The sequence below is a fragment of the Malus domestica genome, chromosome 09 (genome assembly GCF_042453785.1).
Source record: "Malus domestica chromosome 09, GDT2T_hap1".
Lineage (NCBI taxonomy): Eukaryota > Viridiplantae > Streptophyta > Magnoliopsida > Rosales > Rosaceae > Malus > Malus domestica.
The window spans coordinates 17,974,758-17,998,424 of NC_091669.1; the positions used below are offsets into that span (position 1 = coordinate 17,974,758).

General features: G+C 35.2%; 1 protein-coding gene and 1 long non-coding RNA gene across 2 annotated transcripts; both read left to right on the forward strand.

Moving 5' to 3' along the window:
- Positions 1-13,192: 13,192 nt before the first annotated feature.
- LOC103411638 (acid phosphatase 1-like) lies at positions 13,193-16,719 on the forward strand. Its single transcript, XM_029108323.2, has 3 exons — positions 13,193-13,907; positions 15,750-15,959; positions 16,314-16,719. Exons 1-3 carry the CDS (start codon positions 13,471-13,473, stop codon positions 16,489-16,491), a joined length of 825 nt encoding a protein of 274 aa, XP_028964156.2. The 5' UTR covers positions 13,193-13,470; the 3' UTR covers positions 16,492-16,719.
- A 1,841-nt stretch (positions 16,720-18,560) lies between these two features.
- Positions 18,561-19,572, forward strand: LOC139188231 (uncharacterized). Its single transcript, XR_011571535.1, has 2 exons — positions 18,561-18,844; positions 18,927-19,572. It is a non-coding gene; the product is annotated as an uncharacterized lncRNA (long non-coding RNA).
- Positions 19,573-23,667: the final 4,095 nt, after the last annotated feature.

The following is a 23,667-nucleotide window of genomic DNA, read 5'->3' on the forward strand; positions in this document are numbered from 1 at the left end:
TGTCAGAAGTGCTTTCTTAGGTACAAAGTTAGTAAAATAATGTCGCTTACACAATGTGGTATGTGTAGTAGCACTATCAGCCAGAAAACTAACTTCCCTACTAGACATGCCTAAAATAAATTGATTGAATTGGTCACATGCATAAATATAATTCCATTCATTCAATTAATCAATTCGAGAAATAATATCCATAAAATAATTATCTATAATTCAAAACAAACCAAAACCAAACAAATTATTATAAATACTTAGGAAAATTGTCCAAAAATTAAACCATAAACCTAAAAAATAGAGGGGGTTTCAACCACACCTAGTGGGTTCGGCCAGTGGCGAAGTTAGGAATTGTTGGGAGGAGGGGCGAACTTAAAAGGAGTGCAAAGGTTAAAAAATGACAAACCAACGAGGGATAAAACATCAACTGTTGCTAACTTTCCTTGGCATGATGTGAGATTTAGGTTGACAAGGGTTATTTTGGAGATAGTGTCTACGAATTGCTTCGCGATAATTAAATGGATAATCAACCATTCAATGTCTATGTCCAAGGTCTTATAGTATCGTTTTATTACGTATCTGTATAATGGAAATAAAAAAAATCTTAAACTCTTAATCCTAAAGCAGACTATACTAATATGACTAATAACTAATTAAACTAACAATTCAATTAATCAATACCAAAACATTCAATTCAACTAATCAATATGAATAAGCATATACATTATTCAATAATTCAATTAATCAATCAATAATCAAGAATTCAACTTTTACCGTAAACAACAATTTCATTCATCAATACTCATAGAATTGATATTGATTATCACTAATCAATAATCATATTAGTGTATTATCCTATAATTCTATATTAATTAAATAAAAATAATCAATTAGAATTTGAAATAATATAAATTTAGAAAATAAAAAATTTACCTCAAATTTGGGAAAGGGCTGTTGGCGTGGCGTTTAAATGCTTTATAGGATTGTGGCACAGTGGAACACATTTGAAAATTGAACGGGTTGGATGGGAAAGGCGATAGTGGTCCCCACTTAATATTATTTTCACATAGCAAGTAAAACGATGCCGTTTTACTTTTAAAATAAAAAAACAGAAGCCCAACACTGCTCGCAGGGAACAACTCAGCAATATGAACAAACAGAACAACCACCATGTTTTTCAGTTTCCGGCCTCACCAGAGGGGCTTAGGACTCTCTCCTAGGCATGTTTTCCGATGAGCGGAGGGGCAGCCGCCCCTCCTTGGCCCTATGTAGCTTCGCCACTAGGTTCGGCCAGTAAAGGTAAAAACACCCTAACAACATGTCTAGAAGAATAAAACTTATTCATCCAGAGGAGTTGATGCCTCCTAAAAAATATGATATCTTTATGGATGTAGTAGCATCTTCAGGATGTTCCACATGGGCAAAGTCAGACTCGTGACGGGAATGATACTTGGCAATTTGGCGGGGGGGGGGGGGGGGGTAGCTCTGCATTTGCATGACCAAAGATCCTTTGATCCACATTGGTAGCATATGTCCATTTCATTGGAAGCCAATGGAACGATAGCTTTTCCCTTGTTCTTGAAGTTTGGGGAATTTGGGGCAAATGGTTAACGCTTCTGAGTCAAATTTCCTCCCTTGAATGGGCCTTGGCTCTGTTGACCTTGGGCCCGTGGTTTGGCTTACCGCCCATTACCATGGCCACGATGATGTTTTCATCGTTTGTGGTTGCTAGAATTGGTCCCATGCGCTTCAGGTGCGGCGTTCGAGCTAATGGGTCGAGCTTGATGATTTGTCATCAAAAGTTGGTTCTACTTTTCAGCAAGAATAAAACAGAGATCAAATCAAAAAATTTGGTGAACTTTTATGCCCTATATTGTTGTTGCAGGACAATATTGGTGGCATGGAAGGTCGAATAGGTATTCTCCAGGAGATTTGCATCTGTTACGTCCACATTACAAAACTTAAGCAGTGATCAGATTCTAGAAACTTCAAAGTTGTATTCATTCACAGACTTAAAGTCTTGGAAGCATAGATGCTGCCAGTCGTGTCTTGCTTCAGGCAAGTAAATGTCTTTCTGGTGATAGAAACGGTCGGTCAGAGCAAGCCAGAGGGTGCGTGGGTCCTCCTCAACGAGGTGCTCGGTCTGCAGTGCATCATGGATGTGTCTTCAAATAAAGATGATTGCAGTAGCTTTTTGAGCTTCATCGATGGGTTTGGCATCGGTAGGTGCCTTGATGGTGGCTCTAATACCTTTGAACCCACTTCAAATAGTTTCTTCCAGAGACTTCCAAAACGGTGAATTTGAGCTTGTTCAAGTTCAACATGTCCCTAAAATAGAGGGTACAATAAAACATGGTTAGTCATAAGGTAATTCATAGACCTCGAGTTCTATAGACATGTATTGGTTTAATTTAAGCATGAAAGTTACAAGTTTCACGTGGCATAAATATGGCCGCCACGTTAGCTCTTAACTGATCAATGGATGGAAAATGTAACAGATGTATTATATTGAAATAAATCCACCTCTCGCAACCGCCCACCTCTGCAAACAAACCCAGAAACCTTCCCCCCTCACCCCCACCCCCCCAGCGACCTACCTCATTCTCCTCTACTCTCTTCAGCTCCCCTCCCATCCAAAGACCCATCACACCCCACCCCCACCTCCCCCGCTTCCATTACATTACAAAAATACAATCCCAAATCAATGTCAGAAACCCTAATTCAAAATTTCCAGGCAAGAGGTATTTTGTTAACAACATAAGGGTATGATGGAGCTCCTAACAAACTTTAATTAATGACTCCAAAAGCCCTCCTAGTTTGCCTAATTTGCTGCTGTCCATGAATAGTCCTCCTTTATGTTAGTCGAAAACCGAAAAAAGTCAGAATCTTTGGAAAATTTTAACTCTCAAAATCTAAATGCCCAGATTGCAAAAAAAAAAAAAAAAAAAAAAAAAAAAAACCCATTTCAGTGATTCATTACCTCACATATTTATAGGTCTGATTAAACTAGAATGGTTCTCATTAGAAACAACCATCTTTGAAGTTTATGATTTCCTTAAGGAACAATCAATCAATCAATCAATCAATTAAATCAAACCCCGAGCAAAGAGGCTAAGAATCCTCAGTCACCTTAAATTTCTTCCCTCCAAGAAAGCCCATAGAGAGATAAAGAGAACAGAGAGAGAGAGAGGGATTGAAATCTCTGCAAAATACCTCTTGTAGCGGGGGAGGTGGGAGCTGGAAGGATCGGTGGAGAGGATATTGTGCATAGAGGGATGGCTTGGTAGAGAGGAGATCGTGGTAGAGAGGGAACAGAGAAGGACCCACTGCCACTGTCGCTGGTGCGTCTTCTTCGAAGAGGTGGGGTGGGATGGGGTAGGTTTTTGGATGGGATGGGAGGTGAAGAGAGTGGAGGAGAGGTAGGTGGGTCGGGGGGGGGCAAAGTTTCCTAAATATTTTTTTGCTACGTGGCACAAATATAGCAGCTACGTCAGCTCTTAACGGATCAATGGATGGAAAATGTAACGGATGTATTATATTGAAATAAAATAGTAGGTAAGGTATTAAAGTGAAATGTTTTGAAGATATTGTATAAGGTTGTAATAGACCTCAAACCTGAGGTGATAAAGTGTAATTTACCTAATTTTATTTTTTTATTGATTTAAAATATATTTTATTTAACGGATAATGAGTCATATTACCTGATAATATTAACGGGTCGATTTCGGATTGGGTCATATTACTCGTTTACTTTAACGCATGTTACACGACACGACCTATATCAGGTGTGTTACGAAAACGACATGAACACGAATGTCATGTCTAGCTAATAGTACCATATATATGCACTACCTCTCTATTCCAATAGTGGTTTTTTTTTTTATTACTATTGACCCTAAAAACTACCAAGCCTATGTGGCGCGTAGACCGAGTAATCTATGAGCTAACTACGTCATTCGGTTGTGTGAGGGGCGTGCCAACTCGTCGGCTGAGCTTGGCCGAGGAGTAAAATATGTTGATGTTGTGTTGGGTGTGCGGCTGACTACTGCGTCTTGCAATTGCGGCCGAGGAAGGAACTTGTCTCGGCCTTCGGGTTCTAGAGCCTGAAGACAAGGCTGCGAACTTAGCGAAGTTTAATATCAAATTCGGCTTCCAATGTGCCGAATGTAGTAACTCGTAACACCTCACTTCGCCGAAAAGGCTGATAAGATGACCTCGACCAACAAGGTTTCGGAAATCATTCTCGACCGAGACTTGGATAGGTAACCAATCGGCCTCGACGCAGTGCTGTTTATGCCGACTGAAGATGCTGCGAGATCGGTTGATTCTACGACGACAGTGTTGTTTATGCCAACTGAAGATATCACCGGTTGCCTCCACAGTGCTGTTTATGCCAACTGAAGATGTGTCGGTGAAAAAGAAAAGAAAAAAATCTCAAGGTTGTTGAGAGAATTTGCGCAGGGCAGTTGTGTGTTGAATTGAAGGTCCCTGATGCGTTGCTCATGTGTCTGTATTTACCTCTGCACGGCCTAATAATTAAGTAGAGTTCATCTGCAACTCAAACTAATGCAACTGATATGTGCCATAGGCTAAGGCCTATCCCCCCTTTTTAGGCTTGGTATCACATCACCACAAATAAACTAGTTTATCTCCATAAAATAAACAAGTTTATTTCCATGTAATCACCTTACCAATCAAATCCATCATGTATATTTCCCCTGACAAAGACCACATGCATGCATGATGATCCCTTCATCAGCTTAAACTTTAAAAAACAATTGATGAAATTCATCATCATATCTCAAGACAAGGCTACGTGCTTCAACCCTGTCCATGAATTCAAAGTCCATTTGAATTGTACCATCCACATCAAATATATCACATATTAAGTTTAAATATCCTAGTTATTATTAAGAGATCATATTATGATTAAAATCACAATATCATTCCTCAATACTAACTAAAAATCATTTTAACCACTTTATCATTCACCGGTCTAAAATCCTACTCATTCAACGGCCTCGATTGCACGGACCGATAGTGTAAAAACGGGTTCAAACAATTACAAACAATATTTTATACTAATTTACATTAAGAATAAGGTTTGAACCCTATCGTGATACAGTGTGTTGAATAAAATGAAATTGAAGTATAACACTGGAGTGGATAAATTGTTATGTTTTAGTATTGTTAGTTGTACTTATTTGATTGTCATATTTTGTGTTTCATAATATATCAGCCTCATATATACCCTGTTGCTTATGCATATATAATTAAGAAAATGAACGAAAAGAGCTTGAAAATTTTAAATTTTAATGATAATGATAAAATAAAGGATAAAGTTAATAGTACCAGAATTGACTTTTTAGTGTAAAAATATAGTTTTTTATTAAAGTAAACAGTATCATAAACTTTTCGTTAAAATTCCTATAATAATTACAATCTTAGTGTGTGAGGCTAAAATTTGAATGTGCCCATATCATATTCTCATTCCAAAAACAACAAAAATAATATATCAAGAAAAACGTGGTTAAAATTGTCGAATGAAATAAATTAAATTAAATTAACAAAAAACATGTTCAAGATATAATGAGATTGTAGATGGGACCGCGCTTATTTAATTATAATATCTTCTTGTTATAGATGTCCTCATATTTTTGTTTTGTTTGTGCGTTCTTGCTTTTCTTTCAGAGACGTGCTGAAAGGACCCAATGAAAAAATGAAGCGACAAGTGGCTGCAAAAGCATTGAGTAGTCCTTGTTTGCTTGCCGATCGTTTGGTGGTTTGTGTTGATTGCGGTCGATTTGCGTGGCAGGCAAGATCAGCAGGGAAGGCCTCAGTGTAAGGATGGTACATCCACATGAGAAATATTTCATTTTGATCCAATGCTACATCACGTGTTTTATACAAATGATGACAAATTTTATTTTTTAAATTATTAATTTTTTAATGCACATATTTCATTATTTCTATAATGACACATAGTGTATCATCTCATGTACCGATCACATTAAAAAATCTCTTTATCTGCATGATGCATTAGATAGGATACGAAAAATAAAACAAGGGTAAAACAATTTTTAAAATTTTTTGAAACACAATCACGTAACGTTATTATTGTATTTAAATTTTAACCTATAAATTTGCTTTTATTCGTATATATGTTTTAAATTGAAATCTATCATCAACTATGTTGATAATTGATCCTTATTATAACTTATACCACGTAGAATAATTTATCACGTGATTTATGTTTTCAATATCTATAAAAGTTTCTCTGACGTACAATAATGCTAAAACAAATCAGACAAAGACCTAACACAATGTAACAAACAGCCACGTAAGGGAGATCCTTGAAATGATTGTTTTTTGGGGAAAAATGACGGCAAATGGATAAATCCAAAAACCCTTTGTCCACAGGCATCCAATGATTGCTGCATAATTAGTTCAATTCAATGTGGGAATTCCTTTATTTTTCAGGCAATCTTTAAATATTTTCGGGCACGTTTGAATGATGGATTACAGGTTCAACTGTTCAAGCGATCGTAGATATCTTTGAATTAGCAAGAGATATGCTTAATGTTAATCCTTGAAAGAATTAAGAATTAAGAGAGATTTGGTAAGATTATACAAATTGCCAGAAATATATGCAGCTCGATTAATATAACATATAAGACTAAATTTGGCAAAGAAAAAGGATTAATGTAAGACTAAATATGGGAACGTGGTAGGCGTGTCGTGTATATATATACAGATAGAGAACCTTATCTTTTTATATGCGGCTTGTTATGCATGCATGTTATATAATTATGCAGATAATATCATCTCTTTTGACGTCTCTCCTTTCCATTTTAAGCTTTTTTTTAAGGGAAATACTTTTTAAACACTTGTTTAGCCTTCCACACAACTTTGTTTAATTTAGACTATTGATTTTATCTGACTTATACAATTCGATGATTATAAATAAAAAAGTATGTGAGAAGCTAAAAAAAAGTGTGAAAATTACTTTCATTATGTGATGGAATTCTTTTGTTGTGCATCGGATACCTTGTGATATAAAAGATGCTTTAATTTTAGGCTTTAATAAGCTCTTATCATTACCTTTCAATTATATTATGCATAACTTTTTATGAGTGGTGGGAGAGGGTATTGATGTGGTTTACATAAATACAAAGGATAGTTTACACTAATTTATACTACAAGGAGGGAGATATTTTGAAAATGAAACGTAGTGGATTGAAGAGAAAGATCATAGCCACCAAAGTTGTGTTAAGAATATTCAACTACCAATCTTTCTATTACAATGAAAAGAATGGAAATTAGTAAATTCCTACATCTATATTTATTTGGAAGTAATTCCCTCTTCATTTTTATTTTACTTTAGTCTTTTTTGTAAGGGAACTTTAACAAAAAAAACTTCTGGTACTGTTCACTTTAACGAAAAATCACATTTTTGCAATAAAAAGTCAATCCTGGTACTATTCATTATACCCTTTATTTTGTCCTTATTGTTAAAACTCAAAGTTTTCAAGCTTTTTTTCATTAGTTTTCCTTTTTTGTAATGATGTATCTTATTGTATGCAATTCTTTTTTTTTATTCTGAAAATATATGCAATATTTTTATTAATTTTCTACTAAATCTTTTACAACTATGCAATTCTTGCAACTTTTTTCAGAAGCATTTTTGCTCACCACTATAACTATAGTGTATGATCATTATACATATAATCATTTATCATGTGTTATTTTACCGTACTAGTTTTCACATTAAATTTTACTTTTAAAATTTTAAAAAAAATTTACTAAGATTAAATAAAAGAACACTTAACAAATAATTAGATATATGATGAGCATACACTAAAGTTTGAGAACATAGCAAAAATGGAATGGCAATTGGAGAATTAGATAATTTACGAATATTATTTTCAAAAAAAGCATATGCCAACCAATTATTATTTTCAAAAAAGCATATGCCGACCAACAGTGATATCTTTCTTTGGTAAGTAAACAATAACATATATTATTACTATTTATGGTACGTTTTGCACATGGCAATATATTATTACATTATTACTTATAAGTCCTTTTGCCTTTCGAAGTTTTCTGTTTGGTTGCTTTCAACTTTTCTTGCATGAGTAGGTCAAATAATTGAAATAAAACAGAAAACTGCATTTATTTTAACAAATAATATTATCTACATTAAAAGGGAAGTGATTAGTTTAGCCTTATAATGTATTAACAATAATGTGGTTCAAACTCGTCTTTGGCGAGAATTAAACTTAAGATCTCTCGCTTACAAATGAAGATGAATATCACTAAACCATTGTATTAAGTGGCCAACAGAAAACGCCGTTAATATTGTAACATTGATGTGAAAAATGTGAAACGTGGGAACGTTAATGAAAAAGAGACTCACAAAAGAGAAATGCTAAGAAGACTCTTTCAAAGTGAGACTCTCTATAACTCTCAGTCATCTCACAATTTACCATCAAATCTCATGCGAACATTATAAAATATTGTGCAAAAAATATAAGATAGCAAAGAGTTCATAGAGAGTCCCACTTTTGAAAGAGCTCCTTAGCATTTTTTTAACAAACGATATTATCTACATTAAGAGGGGAGGGGAAGTGGGCTTAGCCTCATAATGAGCTAGCAATAATGTGATACAAATTCACTTTTGGTGAGAATCGAACCTAAGACCTTTGACTTACAAGTGAAGAGAAATACTACTAGACTGTAGTACTAAGTGGCCGCTATCTCTTTAGCATTTATCTTCACAAATTTGAAAAACATAGGGCCCAATGCCTTAGGACCACGTGTGCCTATAAAGGCCAGTGTCCAGGACCACGCGCACATTTGAAAAATATTATAAAAAAAAAAAAGAGCACGACACGTGCACATTTTAAGTTTATGTGTTGTAAAATCGCCGGTGTGTGTGCAGTAGAATAAATAAACAAGACATAAAATTTACGAGATTCCTCTACAGTCAGTGTGACTGGAGTACATCCTCGGGGCACCAGTGATGCTTTCATTATAATATGAAATAATAAGAGTACAAAGATAACTCTCTCTATTATCTCATCTCCTCTTCATCTCTTCCTCTTCCGTGAGTCTCCCCTCTTCTTCACCTCTCATTCATTTTATAAACAAAGAGAACAATATTCACTTTACAAAATTTCCACAAATGAATAGTAAAAATAATGTGAATAAATAGTAGGCCTAGCAAACGGGTCGTGTCAGTCGTGTTCGTGTCGTTTTCGTGTAACACCTGTTATCTTAATGGGTCGTGTCGTGTCACACCTGTTATCTTAACGGGTCCTTAACAGGTCGGATCACTTTACCCAACGGGTAAAGTGACCTGACCCGTTATGACCTGTTAAGAAAAATATTTTTTTTTTCCTTAAATTTGCACATACCACACATTATCACATAAATATTACTTTAAAACATTAAAACACATTTGTCGTTTAAGTACTACATTTACACTCGAATATAAGAGCCTCATAAAAAATACATTCATACACTACTAATCTATTACAAATATTAAATGTGCAAGGATATGCAAAATGAAAGCGTTTTTGTTTTCAAGGTTGTGAAGCCTTTCTCAAAAGTTTAAACCTTGCCAATGGAACTCAATGCTTAATGAAAGTGACCCACTAGTGTGTTTATTCGTACTTTCATTAAGTATAACATAAGATTTTGTGGTATCCACTAGTGTAAATATTTTAAATTGAAGATTGAATTCATTCATTGTATTCATAAAGGGTCAAGGAGTGTAGTTGTAAAAAATCATCAAAATCAGAGTTAAAATAACCGTTAAATTGTGATTTTTCGTTTATAACCGTCGAAAAGTTTTGTCCCGTTACTTAATCTTTAAATGTTTGTTTTTTGCAATTTTTGGCGTATGCGATCTCGAAGGATATACAAACAAGTATGATAGTTAGATCGTTGAAACTAGTTTCGTAGAATGCATATCCCATCAAAACAATAGATTCACTAACACTTAAGGGTTTATTCTTACTTTTATTAAGTATAACATAAGATTTTGTGGTATCCACTAATGTAAATATTTTAAATTGAAGATCGAATTCATTCATTGTATTCATATAGGGTCAAGGAGTGTAGCTGTAAAAAATCATCAAAATCGGAGTTAAAATAACCGTTAAATCGTGATTTTTCGTTTATAACCGTCGAAACGTTTTGTCTCGTTACTTGATCTCTGAATGTTTATTTTTTTCAATTTTTGGCGTATGCGATCTCGAAGTATATATAAACATGTTTGACGGTTGGATCGTTGAAACTAGTTTCGCAAAATGTGTATCTCATCAAAACAATAGATTCACTAACACTTAAGAGTTTATTCATATTTTTATTAAGTATAATATAAGATTTTGTGGTATCCACTAGTGTAAATATTTTAAATTGAAGATTGAATTCATTCATTGTATTCATATTGGGTCAAAGAGTGTAGCTGTAAAAAATATCAAAATTGGAGTTAAAATAATTGTTAAATCATGATTTTTCGTTTATAACCGTCGAAAAGTTTTGTCTCGTTACTTGATCTCTGAATGTTTGTTTTTCGCAATTTTTGGGCGTATGCGATCTCGAAGTATATACAAACATGTTTGACGGTTGGATCGTTGAAACTAGTTTCGTAGAATGTGTATCCCATGAAGTTCAATGGGGTGTGTGTGTATATATATATATATTTATTTATTTATTAAGCAGATTTAAATCTATTTATTTTGTATGTATAATTATTATAGTTTTTAGGGGTATAAAATTTAATTTAAAATTTAATATATATATATATATATATATATATATATATAACTATTATAGTTAATATTTTGGGGGTATAATTATTATAGTATATATAGTTATTATAATTATTATAGTTAATTAAATATATATATATATATATATAATTATTATAGTTTTTAGGGGTATAAAATTGTTAAATTAATATATATAATTATTATAGTATTTTTTAGGGTTATAAAATTATTAAATTAATATTTTGTTTATCGTGTATCGTGTTACCCACGTGTATACCCGAACCAACCCGTTATCTTAACAGGTGCTTATCGGGTTACTCGATAACGATCTGTTTCGTTATCGTGTCGACCCGAACACCTGTTAATTTCGTGTCGTGTCGTGTTGGGTTATCGGATCGTGTCAGGAATTGCCAGGCCTAATAAATAGTAACAAATTATTCATGTGGGCCATCCACATATTATTCACAACATTATGGTTATTATAACAAAATTTTGTCAATTGGCAAGGTGGTCTGCCACACAATTACCATGACGAGGAATATATGCTATTGAGCACTTAACAAACTTAGTCATCAACTCCCTAATATCAAAAGCAATAAAACCAAGACTTCAGTAATCTATAGTTCCTCCTTTGCAAGCTTCGACTGCTTTAATCGAGACAGTTTCAAATTGGACCAAACTCCACCTATTTCACGGAGCAGATACCTTGGAACCTCAACACACCCGTTGCTCGAAACAAGCCTCCATCACCACGAAGTACTCCTCCCGCGCCACCATCCTTGACCTCTAACTTTGCCGCGCCATGTACATTTAATTTAAACCACCCTTCACTAGGTGTCATCCACCTATGTGGTTGCGGCTCCTTAACATGGCTAGGGCTGCAATTAACCTCCTGGAACTCTTGAAGCCAACATAACACCCGCTGCAGTACCTCTAAAGGCTCAGTAAATTTCCCCTCCCAGACCAACCTATTATGCTCCATCCAAAGTGCCATATCATCATTAATATTATATTAATATCTACCCCTTGATGTAGTATTCATATTTCATAGATGCGTTTTTATCACAAATGGTCCTTGTAATTGACCACCATCATCATCAAGATGATTTTTGACATTGAAAATCAATCAATATAGTCCTTGAAAATAGGTGTTGCAAATCAATGTGGTGTTTTTGTCATAATTATGTTAAAAAATCTGTTAAGTGCTGATGTGGCCTATAAATGGGTCCCATAAGATTTACGGGTGTTATCACAAATGGTCATTGAAATTGACTCACACTATCAAGATGGTCCCTGAAATTGACTCACACCATCAAGATGGTCCCTAAAATTGAAATTGATGAATGTAGTCCTTGAAAGTAGGTGTTGCAAATCAATATGATGCTTCCGCCACAATTCTGTAAATTTTTTGTTATGTGCTGATGTGAGTATAATAATTAATTAAAAAAGTTGTCTGAATACTATTTTGCACAATAGAATTTTTTTTTTGTAATAGGACCTACTCCTAAGAGAGATCCCTTCCATAAATTCTCAAAGGCACAAGGCTTAACCAAGGTCTAAGATGGGGTTTGAAAAAGTTTTCAACCAACAATAGACGCACCTTGGTTATAACCTCATTATATCAATGCAGACATTGTCGTTTTTTGAGTCACCATACCACATGGAAGCGCCGAACAAGCTCTCCAAGATTAAAGTTGTGAGGATGATGATCCCCTAAATGCTAACAGTCATGTCCCAGAAGTTGTTGCCAATCAGCCAAGTCGTCACCAAAGTTGATCTCGATCCAGGCTCAATTCGGCGAAGGGTGTCAAAGTGTTTAAAGTTGGATGTGTTGAGATTTTATTTTAGAGAATAGACAGCGAAGGAGTAGAATAATGTAGACTGTGATTAGAGGTGATTGTACGAATGGGCTTTTGGGTTTATAATTTTTTATTAACAATTAAATTATTAAACTTATTTGTAATTTTTTTCAAATTTAATTAGGCTTGTGTGATCCAATTATGTGTCACATCAGCACATAACAAATTTTTTGATAGAATTGTACCAGAATGACTACATTGATTTGAGACACTTATTTGAGGGACTACATTAATCGATTTTCAAATCCAGGGACCACTTTGATGTCACAGGTTAATTTCAAGGACCACTTTGATGTTGCGGGTTAATTTCAAGGACCATTTGTGAGAAAATAGGACATATGTGACTCATTTATGTGCCACATTAGCACTTAATGAAAATTTTAACAAAATTCTGACAGAAGGACCACATTGATTTGTGACACCTATTTTTAAATTTCATAAATAGCGAGTTTAATACTAATTTATTCTTCCATCTTTTAGTGTAAATATATTTTTACATCATTAAAAAAAATTAAAAAAAAAACTTATCCTTATAATTAATTTCAAAAAAACAACTCAGGGTCTTGTGCATCTTAACCATTGTGATTCCTGAATTTTATTGGAATTGGAGTTTGATCCCAAAACTAGAAATTTATGAGTATTGAATTATAAACTTGTCACAATCTGAAGCAATACTCCTTTTAGATGACAACAATGAAGTGGAAAAGTTCAAGCACTAATATTCCTCCAATTTTCACTTATTGTACACCAGCATAACTAAGGGGCACCGACGTAATTATCCCTAAAACCAAAGGTCAATGTCTTGATTAAACCCTATTTAAAGAAGGAAACTTATCAATCTAATGCAACGAAGTCTCCACTCACCAAAGTCCTCACATACCATGGAAAGATTGCCAGGAGTATTACTCTTCTTTCTTGTCATATTTTTCTCAACAACTCAAGCTTATGAGCCACTTATAAACCACCAAATCCATCTCCTCAGGCCGAAATCCGGGGCGGGTGGCAGCAGCGTTCCCGGCCTGTCTTGTCTGAGTTGGCGTTTGGCGGTGGAAGTTGGGAACATTATCAACTGGAAGACTGTTCCGGCACAATGTGGAAGCTACGTTGGGCACTACATGCTTGGGCACCAGTACAGGAAGGACTCAAAATTGATCACTGATGTGGCTTGGCTCTATGCCAAGAGCCTCAATCTTAAAAAGGATGGCAAGAACGTTTGGGTCTTTGATATAGATGAAACCACGCTCTCTAATCTACCGTATTTTGCTCGTCAAGGATTCGGGTAAGTTGCTAATTGAGTAAATATTACCAAAATCGTGATATTAATTTTCTTTCACGCAAGCAATTTCTTTAACGTTTATATAATACATTCAAATTGTCAAATATTAAATTATAATAAAAATTTTCAACAAAAACTTGTAGTAACCAATGATATATTATATTTATCGCCTTCATGATATTATTCACTATTTTATTAATGTTGAAATAAACAATAATAAGGAACCTTCACGGCCGGGTTTTGCTTTATTTTTTTTCTATAAGGGGGAGGGACCCCAGGATTGCATAATGCTTGTTTGATAGATAAACGAATAATGAAGTTTATATAACGCAAATCGTTTGATTAATAAAAGAATAATAGTGTATGAAACTCGGCAAAAAACAATCATACTTATCTATCTTAATGCGGATTCGACTACCACTGATTCTCTCATTTCTCATAACAATTAACTGTTGAACTCATTAACAGTATAACTCTACTAAAATATATTGTATGAACTCACTTATATGTTAATAATGCGACCAATAATGTGGTACCTAAGCTCTAGCTAGTCTAACTAACGAGAACTTTTTTATTGTGAATTCGTGACAAAAATACAAGTGGTATATCATGTATTTTTATATAAGTGTGAAAATTTTTATTTTTTAAGTTATTAATTTTTTAACACGCATATCTCACCATTTGTACAGTAACACGTGATGTATCACTTCGTGTACCGGTCCCGTTGAAAAATCTCTCCTAACTAACAAATATATTTCAAAGATTTTATTAAATATAAAGCATGAGGATGCACATGACCCAACGCATAATATAAAAATAAAGTAGCAGTAAATCAAAGATGTTGATCATCCAAATTAGGCCTGGCAAACGGGTCATATCTGTTGTGTTCGTGTCGTTTTCATGTAACACCTGTTATGTTAACGGGTCTTGTCGTGTCACACCTGTTATCTTCACAGGTCCTTAACAGGTCGGGTCACTTTACCCAACGGGTAAAGTGACCCGACCCGTTATAACCCGTTAAGAAAAATATTATTTTTTCTTAAATTTGCACATACCACACATTGCCACATAAATATTACTTCAAAACATTAAAACACATTTGTCGTTTAAGTACTACATCTACACTCGAAAATAAGTGCCTAATAAAAAAATAATACATACACTACTAATCTATTACAAATATTAAATGTGCAAGGATATGCAAAATGAAAAAGTTTTTCTTTTCAAGGTTGTGAGGTCTTTCTCAAAAGTTTAAACCTCAATTTACAAAATCCTCGATTTATATCGATCATCATGAAATTGTATTGGAACTTTGGCTTGATCTCAGCCAATCCAATGGTCATCAATTTTTTAAATTTAATTAAATATATATAATTATATTATATAATTATTATAGTTTTTAGGGGTATAAAATTGTTAAATTAATATATATAATTATTATAGTATTTTTTAGGGTTATAAAATTATAAAATTAATATTATGCTTATCGTGTATTGTGTTACCCACGTGTATACCCGAATCAACCCGTTATCTTAACAGGTGCTTATCGGGTTACCCGATAATGACCCGATTCGTTATCGTGTCGACCCAAACACCTGTTAATTTCGTGTCGTATCGTTTTGGGTTATCGGGTCGTGTCAGGAATTGCTAGGCCTAATCCAAATGGAAATTTTGCTAAAAAGCAAAACAATAATTGAGAGATCTTAGAAATACAATCTTTTTAGATAATGTAGATTATTGGAACATCACGTAATGAATTAATTAATGAAGAAGTTTGTTGTTGTTTGGTAGGGTATAATTAGCACTCAGAGTTTAAATAGAATTTTTGGGAATTAATATTTTCAGGACGAAGGCATTCAATATCACTGCATTCAATGAATGGGTGTTGGAAGGCAGAGCCCCAGCTTTGCCCGAGAGTCTTCAGCTGTACAAGAAATTGTTGAAACTTGGAGTCAAGGTCGTGTTCATAACAGGTAGAGAAGAAGATCAGAGAAGTGTCACAATCACCAATCTCAGAAATGTCGGATATCGCACTTGGGAGAAGCTTGTCTTAAAGTAAGGATCTACCAACGAGTTAACTTAACACTTGACGGATAGTGGTTCAACCCTAATTTTTTCTATTTCCGCGTGTATACATCTTGACCTACTTTAACTTATATCTTGCCTATTTTTTAACTTTTCATGGAAAAAATCAACCTAAATGTATTTGTGGTCCTCCAAATGGTTCCTAGCAAACATACATTTTTGTTGCTTTATTGCAGTTTCGAGGAATTCGAGGATTCTCTATCTCATATTCTCATTCCTCCGTCATAACTCTACATATCTATTGACAAATGGTTCATAGTAAAACTACATTTTATTGTATTGTTTTTATTGCTGTCTAAATTTAAGTAACATTTTTGGTTGCAGGGGATCAGCTTATTCTGGGAAGACATCGTACGAGTTTAAATCAGCAGAGAGGGCGAAGCTTGAGAAGAGTGGATTCAGAATAATTGGGAACATGGGTGATCAATGGAGCGATATATTGGGGGCAAGTGCCGGCAACCGGACCTTCAAGTTGCCTGATCCGCTCTACTACGTTAGTTGATCACTGGTTTTTCGCTTTTCTGCAAGCGTTGAATAATCGATTGAGGTTTCAAGTGAATAAATAAAGGGGGAAAATGTCAATGTGCTGGATAAATGGTACTATAAGTGAAATGTGACCAAATGTAAGCACTTTTTCTTTTTCCTTCGAGGAGAAACTGTAGACGCTTTTGGTTTATCTGTTGTAAGTGAGTTTGATTATATTGTTAGCAATGCATTTAATTGTCATGAAGCGCACTTAATTTTCTAGAAGTAATCTCAAATGGAACTTTAAAATGAACAACTAGAAAGCAAATCATGCTAAAAATAAAAAAATTAGTCTACATTGAAGGATATAAAAGAGACAAATAAATAAATAAATAAATAAAACAAGACAAATCACCAATTAATTAAACAGTTGCAGTTAACCTTTACTATCCTTAGTACAAAATATACCTATGAAGTAAATACAATCTTTCCATTTTTATACATTACTGCCTAAAGTATTAAAATGTTAACATTATAAGTGACCATTGCATCTTATCATGGACACAAATGAATTATTAATGTGACAAATGCAGAGCCCATTTCTAGAATTTAAAGCCAATCATTCCACAATGCAACTCAATTTTGGTTTGACACAAGTCGCACTCCTAAAGTAAGACCTGCTCCGATTTAAGGATAAATGCAGTTTTAAGACTTAAGCTTCTTGTTGGACCTAAATTGAGCAAGAAAACATATTCAAACTTCTCTTCTATTGAGAGCTATTCTCACTGCCTATGTGAGTTTACAGATTAGAAAAATCAGTCAGCTGCCAGCCCTTGCTAAAAGCAAGGGTTGGTGGCAACCCCGGTTTCCTTTTGATTTCCTTTCTTTGTGTGTTTATCAGCCTAATTTTCCTCCTATTCTTCTACCAAATTTTCTCCCACCCCAAACCTCAACTCCTTCGTCATAGATCGGAAAGCCCTCAATTCCAACTTTCCTTCTCCTATTCTCCGCACTATTTGTTCAATTACATGTCTTCAAACAATTCATTTTCTTCGTTTCCATTATGGCTTTCTTATCCCTTTGTTTCCTCCATCCTACATCCTTTCCCCCTTTTCCATTGGATCCATCACCTCTTGACCCACATGCGTTGTGTTTTGTCAAAGATCTGTGGGAGGGTGTGTAGAGCTTTGGGCTCCAATCCTGTGATGGATTGGAATTTTTCCTTGTAATGTTTTGGAGGTCCATATTTTTCTTTGTACTTCCTTTGTGATTGGGCATTCGTTTTGTATATGTGTTAGTAAGTAATGAATGTTGCCTTTGAACAAAAAATAAATAAATAAAAATTGAGCAAGAAAACAAATACTGTTGAAACCATTGGCAGTCAATATTGGCAGTTGAAAACATTAGCTGATGAAACCATCGGCTATCTGATGAATGCCCACATAAGTTCTTTGTCAATACCTACACAAATATGATGAAGACTTTGGAAACAAAATGTTGTAAATTTCGAACTTTAAGAATTTGTCGTATGGATTCGCTCTATAAATAGAGCACTCCTACTGCCATCGATGTATATACAGAGAGAACATACAGAACAAAAGAAATCTCTTCCTGCATCTTTTATTTGTCATTCACTTGAGCTATAGTTTTAGTGTGATATTTTACATCTGCTTCGCACCTATCTAAAATGTTATCCCTCTAACTTTTACATATTTATAACACGTTATCAGTACGAGTCTCTAAATATAACTATTTCTCATTCCTCTTTGCCGAATGAAAATCATTTCTCTTCGCCGAAAGAAAAAATGTTTCCTCTAAGGTTTTTACTGTTCATCTTCTTCCTCTACCTCAACTGTGCGGTATACCCTCGCGACGAACTGTTTGCTCCATGCCTGCTTCTAGTTCTCCAACTAGCGGTTACATACATCTTTGATTTCTTGTTTGGTATAGATATTGATTACTAACCAGTATTTATTTTTTACTGCAATCCAAGATGGTGCGGTACAATCGCCCATTTTGAACTGCAAATTTCATCTTACTGCGATCCAAGATGGTGCGGTATCATCTCCTATCTTGAATTACAGATTTAATTTTACTACAAATTTTAGGTGGAGCGATATAATTGCCCGCCCTACCCTGCATATTTAATTTTCCTGCAGTTTAATTTCATTGCAATTTTTAGGTGGTGCGGTATAATCGACCACACTGCTATGCATATTTAAATTTTTCCTGCTACTTGAGTGGTGTGGAATAATCGCCCATTCAATGTTACATTATTTCAATGAGAATGGTGCAGTACAATCGCCTTCCTCATTCACCCTGAAAATCGCGAGCCAAAAGTTTCGAGTGCTTATCATTTTAGCCTGAAGATCAAAATGAAAAAAAAAATTGTAAGAACCAGAAGTTCTAACACTATATTCCTCCAGGAATACATATTGTTGCAAGTTCTTACACATCTCATTTTTCTTTTAGAAAAGAAAATGGCGAACTTGGCAAAGCTTGAATATGTTGCCCTGGACATTATTGGGAAGAATTACCTTACATGGGTACTGGATACCAAGATCCATCTGGAAGCAGGGAATCTTGGAGATACCATCAGAGAAGTAAGCAGCTCATCCTCTCAAGAGCGGGCGAAGGCTACAATTTTTATTCGTTGCCATCTTGATGAGGCACTAAAGAGTGAGTACTTAACGGTTGAAGATCCGTTAGCTTTCTGGCAGGCTTTGAGAAGCAGATACAATCACCAGACAACGGTGATTCTTCCAAGAGCTCGCTATGAATGGACTCACCTAAGGATCCAGGATTTCAAGTCAGTGGCTGAGTACAATTCTACGTTGTTCAGAATTACCTCTCAGATGAAGCTCTGTGGGGATACTATTACTGAGGAAATGTTGCTGGAAAAGACCTTTAACACATTTCATGCCTCTAACGTGCTTCTACAGTAGCAGTATAGAGCGCGAGGCTACACTGAATACAACGAGCTGATATCTGTGCTCCTGGTAGTTGAACAGAACAATGAGCTCCTGATGAAAAACCATAATTCCCGACCTACTGGATTTGTTGTGTAAAACTAGCATTTCATATTCAATAAAAGTGGCATGTAAATTTCTTGTTATAACTTGCTTTTAACTCTGATTCCCTTACTCAGAGAGCATGGATAAAAATTATGGTCATTCTCAAAACATGAGAAATGGCAGAGATATCTGTCTTGCAAACTGCACAACAACGTATACAATACTTCGAGATCGAAAGTATTTCTCAAGCTTGATGTTTACAAAAGTAAAGGTAACAACAATATCAGGCCAATCAGATATGAGTGAAGGCTCAGGGGAAACCCATATTATGTTACCAAATGGAACAATATTATCCATACAGAATGCATTGTACGCTACTCGATCTACTCGAAACTTGTTGAGTTTTAAAGACATATGTTTAAATGGATACCACATTGAAACGAAAAGTGCAGAAAATGTGAAGTATCTATGCATTACCTCCAATGATACCCAGAAACGTATATTGGAGAAGTTGCGTAGTTTGTCGAGTGGATTGTATTATACATACATAAAGACAGTTGAATCACATACTGTCATGAACCAGAAGTTCATTGATTTCAAAGTTTACATACTTTGGCATGACCGTCTGGGTCATCCAGGATCCACCATAATGCGTAGGATCATTACCAACTCTAATGGACATCCATTATTGAGCAGAGGCATTGCTATCTCAAATGATAACCCTTGCAAGGCTTGTTCTCAAGAGAAAGTTGTAATTAGACCATCACAACTAAAGATTGATGCTGAATCCCCATCATTTCTGCAAAGAATTCAAGGGGATATTTGTGGACCTATTCAATCATCTTGTGGACCATTTCGATATTTTATGGTTTTGGTTGATGCATATACCAGATGGTCACATGTTTGTCTCTTATCTACTCGGAATGTAGCTTTTGTGAGACTTATTGCTCAGATAACTAAGTTACGAGCATAGTTCCCAAATTATCCCATTAAGTCAATCTGACTTGATAACGCTGATGAATTTACGTCTCAAACTTTGGATGATTACTACATAACATTGGGCATTGATGTTGAACACCCTGTTCCTCATGTCCATACTTAAAATGGTTTGGCAGAAGCATTGATCAAGCGACTTTAGTTAATAGCTCGCACTCTGCTTATGAAAACCAAATTGCCAGTTTCTGCATGGGGACATGTCATCCTATATGCTGCATCATTGGTTTGATTGAGACCTATAGCCAATCATCAATACTCGTCAATACAACTCGTGTTTGGACATTAGCTAAACATTTCATATTTACGAGTTTTTGGTTGTGTTGTTTATGTGCCTATTGCACCCCCACAACACACTAAAACGGGACCTCAGCGTAGACTGGGAATTTATGTGGGTTTTGATTCACCATCTATCATTAGATATTTGGAACCCTTGACAGGTGATATGTTTACAGCTCGTTTTGCTGATTGTCACTTTGATGAGACAGTCTTCTCGTCATTAGGGGGAGAAAAGACCATTCCAGAAGAACGGAAAGAGCTAACATAGGTTGTTCCCACCTTGTCTCATTTTGATCCTCGAAGCATTCAATGTGAAAATGAAGTAAAAAGGATCGTTCATCTTCAAAGCATTGCCAATCAAATGCCAGATGCATTTAATAATGATATGAAAGTGACAAAATCACATATACCAGCTGCAAATGCACTTGCCAGAATTGATGTCTCTGTTGGACAAAATAAAGTGGCAGCGAATGATTTATCTGGTGCACACCTAAAGCGTGGTAGACCACCATGTTCAAAAGATTTAGCCCCTCAAAAGAGAAAGATGAGGGCACAGCTGAATCCAAATGAAATCATTCAGGAAGAGAGAATGAATGACAAATCCACAATTCATGATTCTGGACTTCTAGAAGAAGAAAATGTCCTTAATGAGACACATGTCCCTGAAGAGATAGCAGTACATGAGAGCAAAGAAATCTCCGTAAATTATGCATGTAATAATGAATTGTGGGATCAAAATGAAATAATCATTGACGATATGTTTGCATTCGCAGTAGCCACTGAAATCATATTAAGTGATGATCTTGAGCCCCGCTCTGTTGATGAATGTAAACAGAGACAAGATTGGCCTAAATGGAAAGATGCAATCCAGGCAGAATTAAATTCCTTGGAAAGGCGAAGTGTTTTTGGACCAGTAGTCCAAACCCCGCTTGGTGTAAATCCTGTGGGTTACAAATGGGTATTCACAAGGAAACGCAATGAGAAAAACGAGATTGCAAGATATAAAGCAGGACTCGTTGCACAAGGTTTTTCATAAAGACCTGGAATTGATTATAAGGAGACATACTCTCCTGTAATGGACGCAATTACGTTCCGTTACTTAATAAGTTTATTGGTTTCAAAAAAGCTTAACATGCGACTTATGGATGTCATCATTGCGTATCTATATGGAGAATTAGATACTGACATATATATGAAAGTCCTAGAAGGACTCAAGTCGCCTGAAACAGCTAACAAATCACAAGGTATGCTCTCGATCAAATTAAGGCGATCATTGTATGGGCTAAAGCAATGTCATTTACCCTTGTGTGTATTTGATCAAAGAAGGGTATATCAACAATGTCATTTACCCTTGTGTGTTCATTAAGAAATCCAACTCTGGATTTGCTATAGTGGCAGTATATGTCGATGATATGAACCTAGTTGGAATTCCTGAAAAGTTACATAAAACTGCTGAATATCTGAAAAGCGAATTTGAAATGAAAGACCTTGGAAAAACGAAATTTTGTCTCGACCTGTAGATCGAGCATTGTGCTAGTGGAATTTTGGTCCACCAATAAGCTTACATTGAAAAAATCCTGAAGCGATTTGGTATGGACAATGCTTATCCACTCAGCACGCCAATAATTGTTCGTTATCTAGACATTAAGAAAGATCTATTCCGTCCAAAAGAAGATGATGAAATGGTCATTGGTCCAGAAGTACCATATATGAGTGCAGTCTGTGCTTTGTTGTATTTAGCACAATGTACTAGACCAGATATGGCTTTTTCAGTCAACCTGTTAGCTAGGTATAGCTCTGCTCCAACAATCCGTCATTGGAAGGGTGTCAAAGATGTATTACGATACCTTCGTGGGACAACAGATATGGGTTTCTTTTACAAAAAAAAAACTCCACAAATGACTAGGTTCTTGTCGGATATGCAGATGCTGGTTTCCTTTCTGATCTGCATAAAGCCTGCTCACAAACTGGATATGTGTTCAAGAATGGAGATACAACAATCTCATGGCACTCAACAAAGCAAACATTAGTTGCTACATCTTCAAATAATTTAGAAATACTTGCTTTACATGAAGCAAGTCGTGAATGTTCTTGGTTAAGATCAATGATCCATCATATTTGGAATTTATGTGGTCTACCTTCAAAGACAGACACTCCAACTGTCATTCATGAAGATAATGCAGCCTGTGTTACCCAAATGAAGAAAGGATTCATCAAGGGCGATAAAACTAAACACATATCTTCAAAGTTTTTCAATGCACAGGAGCTTCAGAAGGCTAAAGTTATTAAAGTCAGACAAATCCATTCTAATGAAAATCTTGCAGATTTGTTCACCAAATCTCTACCAAAATGCACGCTTCAGAAATTAGTGCAAAGTATCGAATTACGTCGACTTACCAAACAGTTAAATTTGGAGAATGCGGAATCAGTGGGAGATACATATTATGGGGAGCATCCATGATACATGCTTGTTGTACTCTTTTTCCTTCGATTAGGATTTTTCCCACTGGTTTTTCCTATCAAGGTTTTAACGAGGCAACATAAGCATACTTAACACTATATCAACAATCCAGGTAAAGTTGTACTCTTTTTCCTTCGCTATGGTTTTTTCCCACTGGGTTTTCCCAAGCAAGGTTTTAACGAGGCAACTGATGTTGATATGTGGGCATCCAAGGGGGAGTGTTGAAACCATTTGTAGTTGAAAACATTAGCTGATGAAACCATCGGCTATCTGATGAATGCCCACATAAGTTATTTGTCAATACCTACACAAATATGATGAAGACTTTGGAAACAAAATGTTGTAATTTCAAACTTTAAGAATTTGTCGTATGGATTCGCTCTATAAATAGAGCACTCCTACTACCATCGATGTATATACAGAGAGAACATACAGAACGAAAGAAATCTCTTCCTCCATCTTTTAT

Excerpts from the sequence above, each read along its gene's own strand:
- LOC103411638 (XM_029108323.2), top strand. The coding sequence starts at position 13,471 with ATGCAACGAAGTCTCCACTCACCAAAGTCCTCACATACCATGGAAAGA. Across the intron at positions 13,908-15,749 it reads TTTGCTCGTCAAGGATTCGG|GACGAAGGCATTCAATATCA; the intron begins GTAAGTTGCTAA and ends TAATATTTTCAG. Across the intron at positions 15,960-16,313 it reads TGGGAGAAGCTTGTCTTAAA|GGGATCAGCTTATTCTGGGA; the intron begins GTAAGGATCTAC and ends TTTTGGTTGCAG.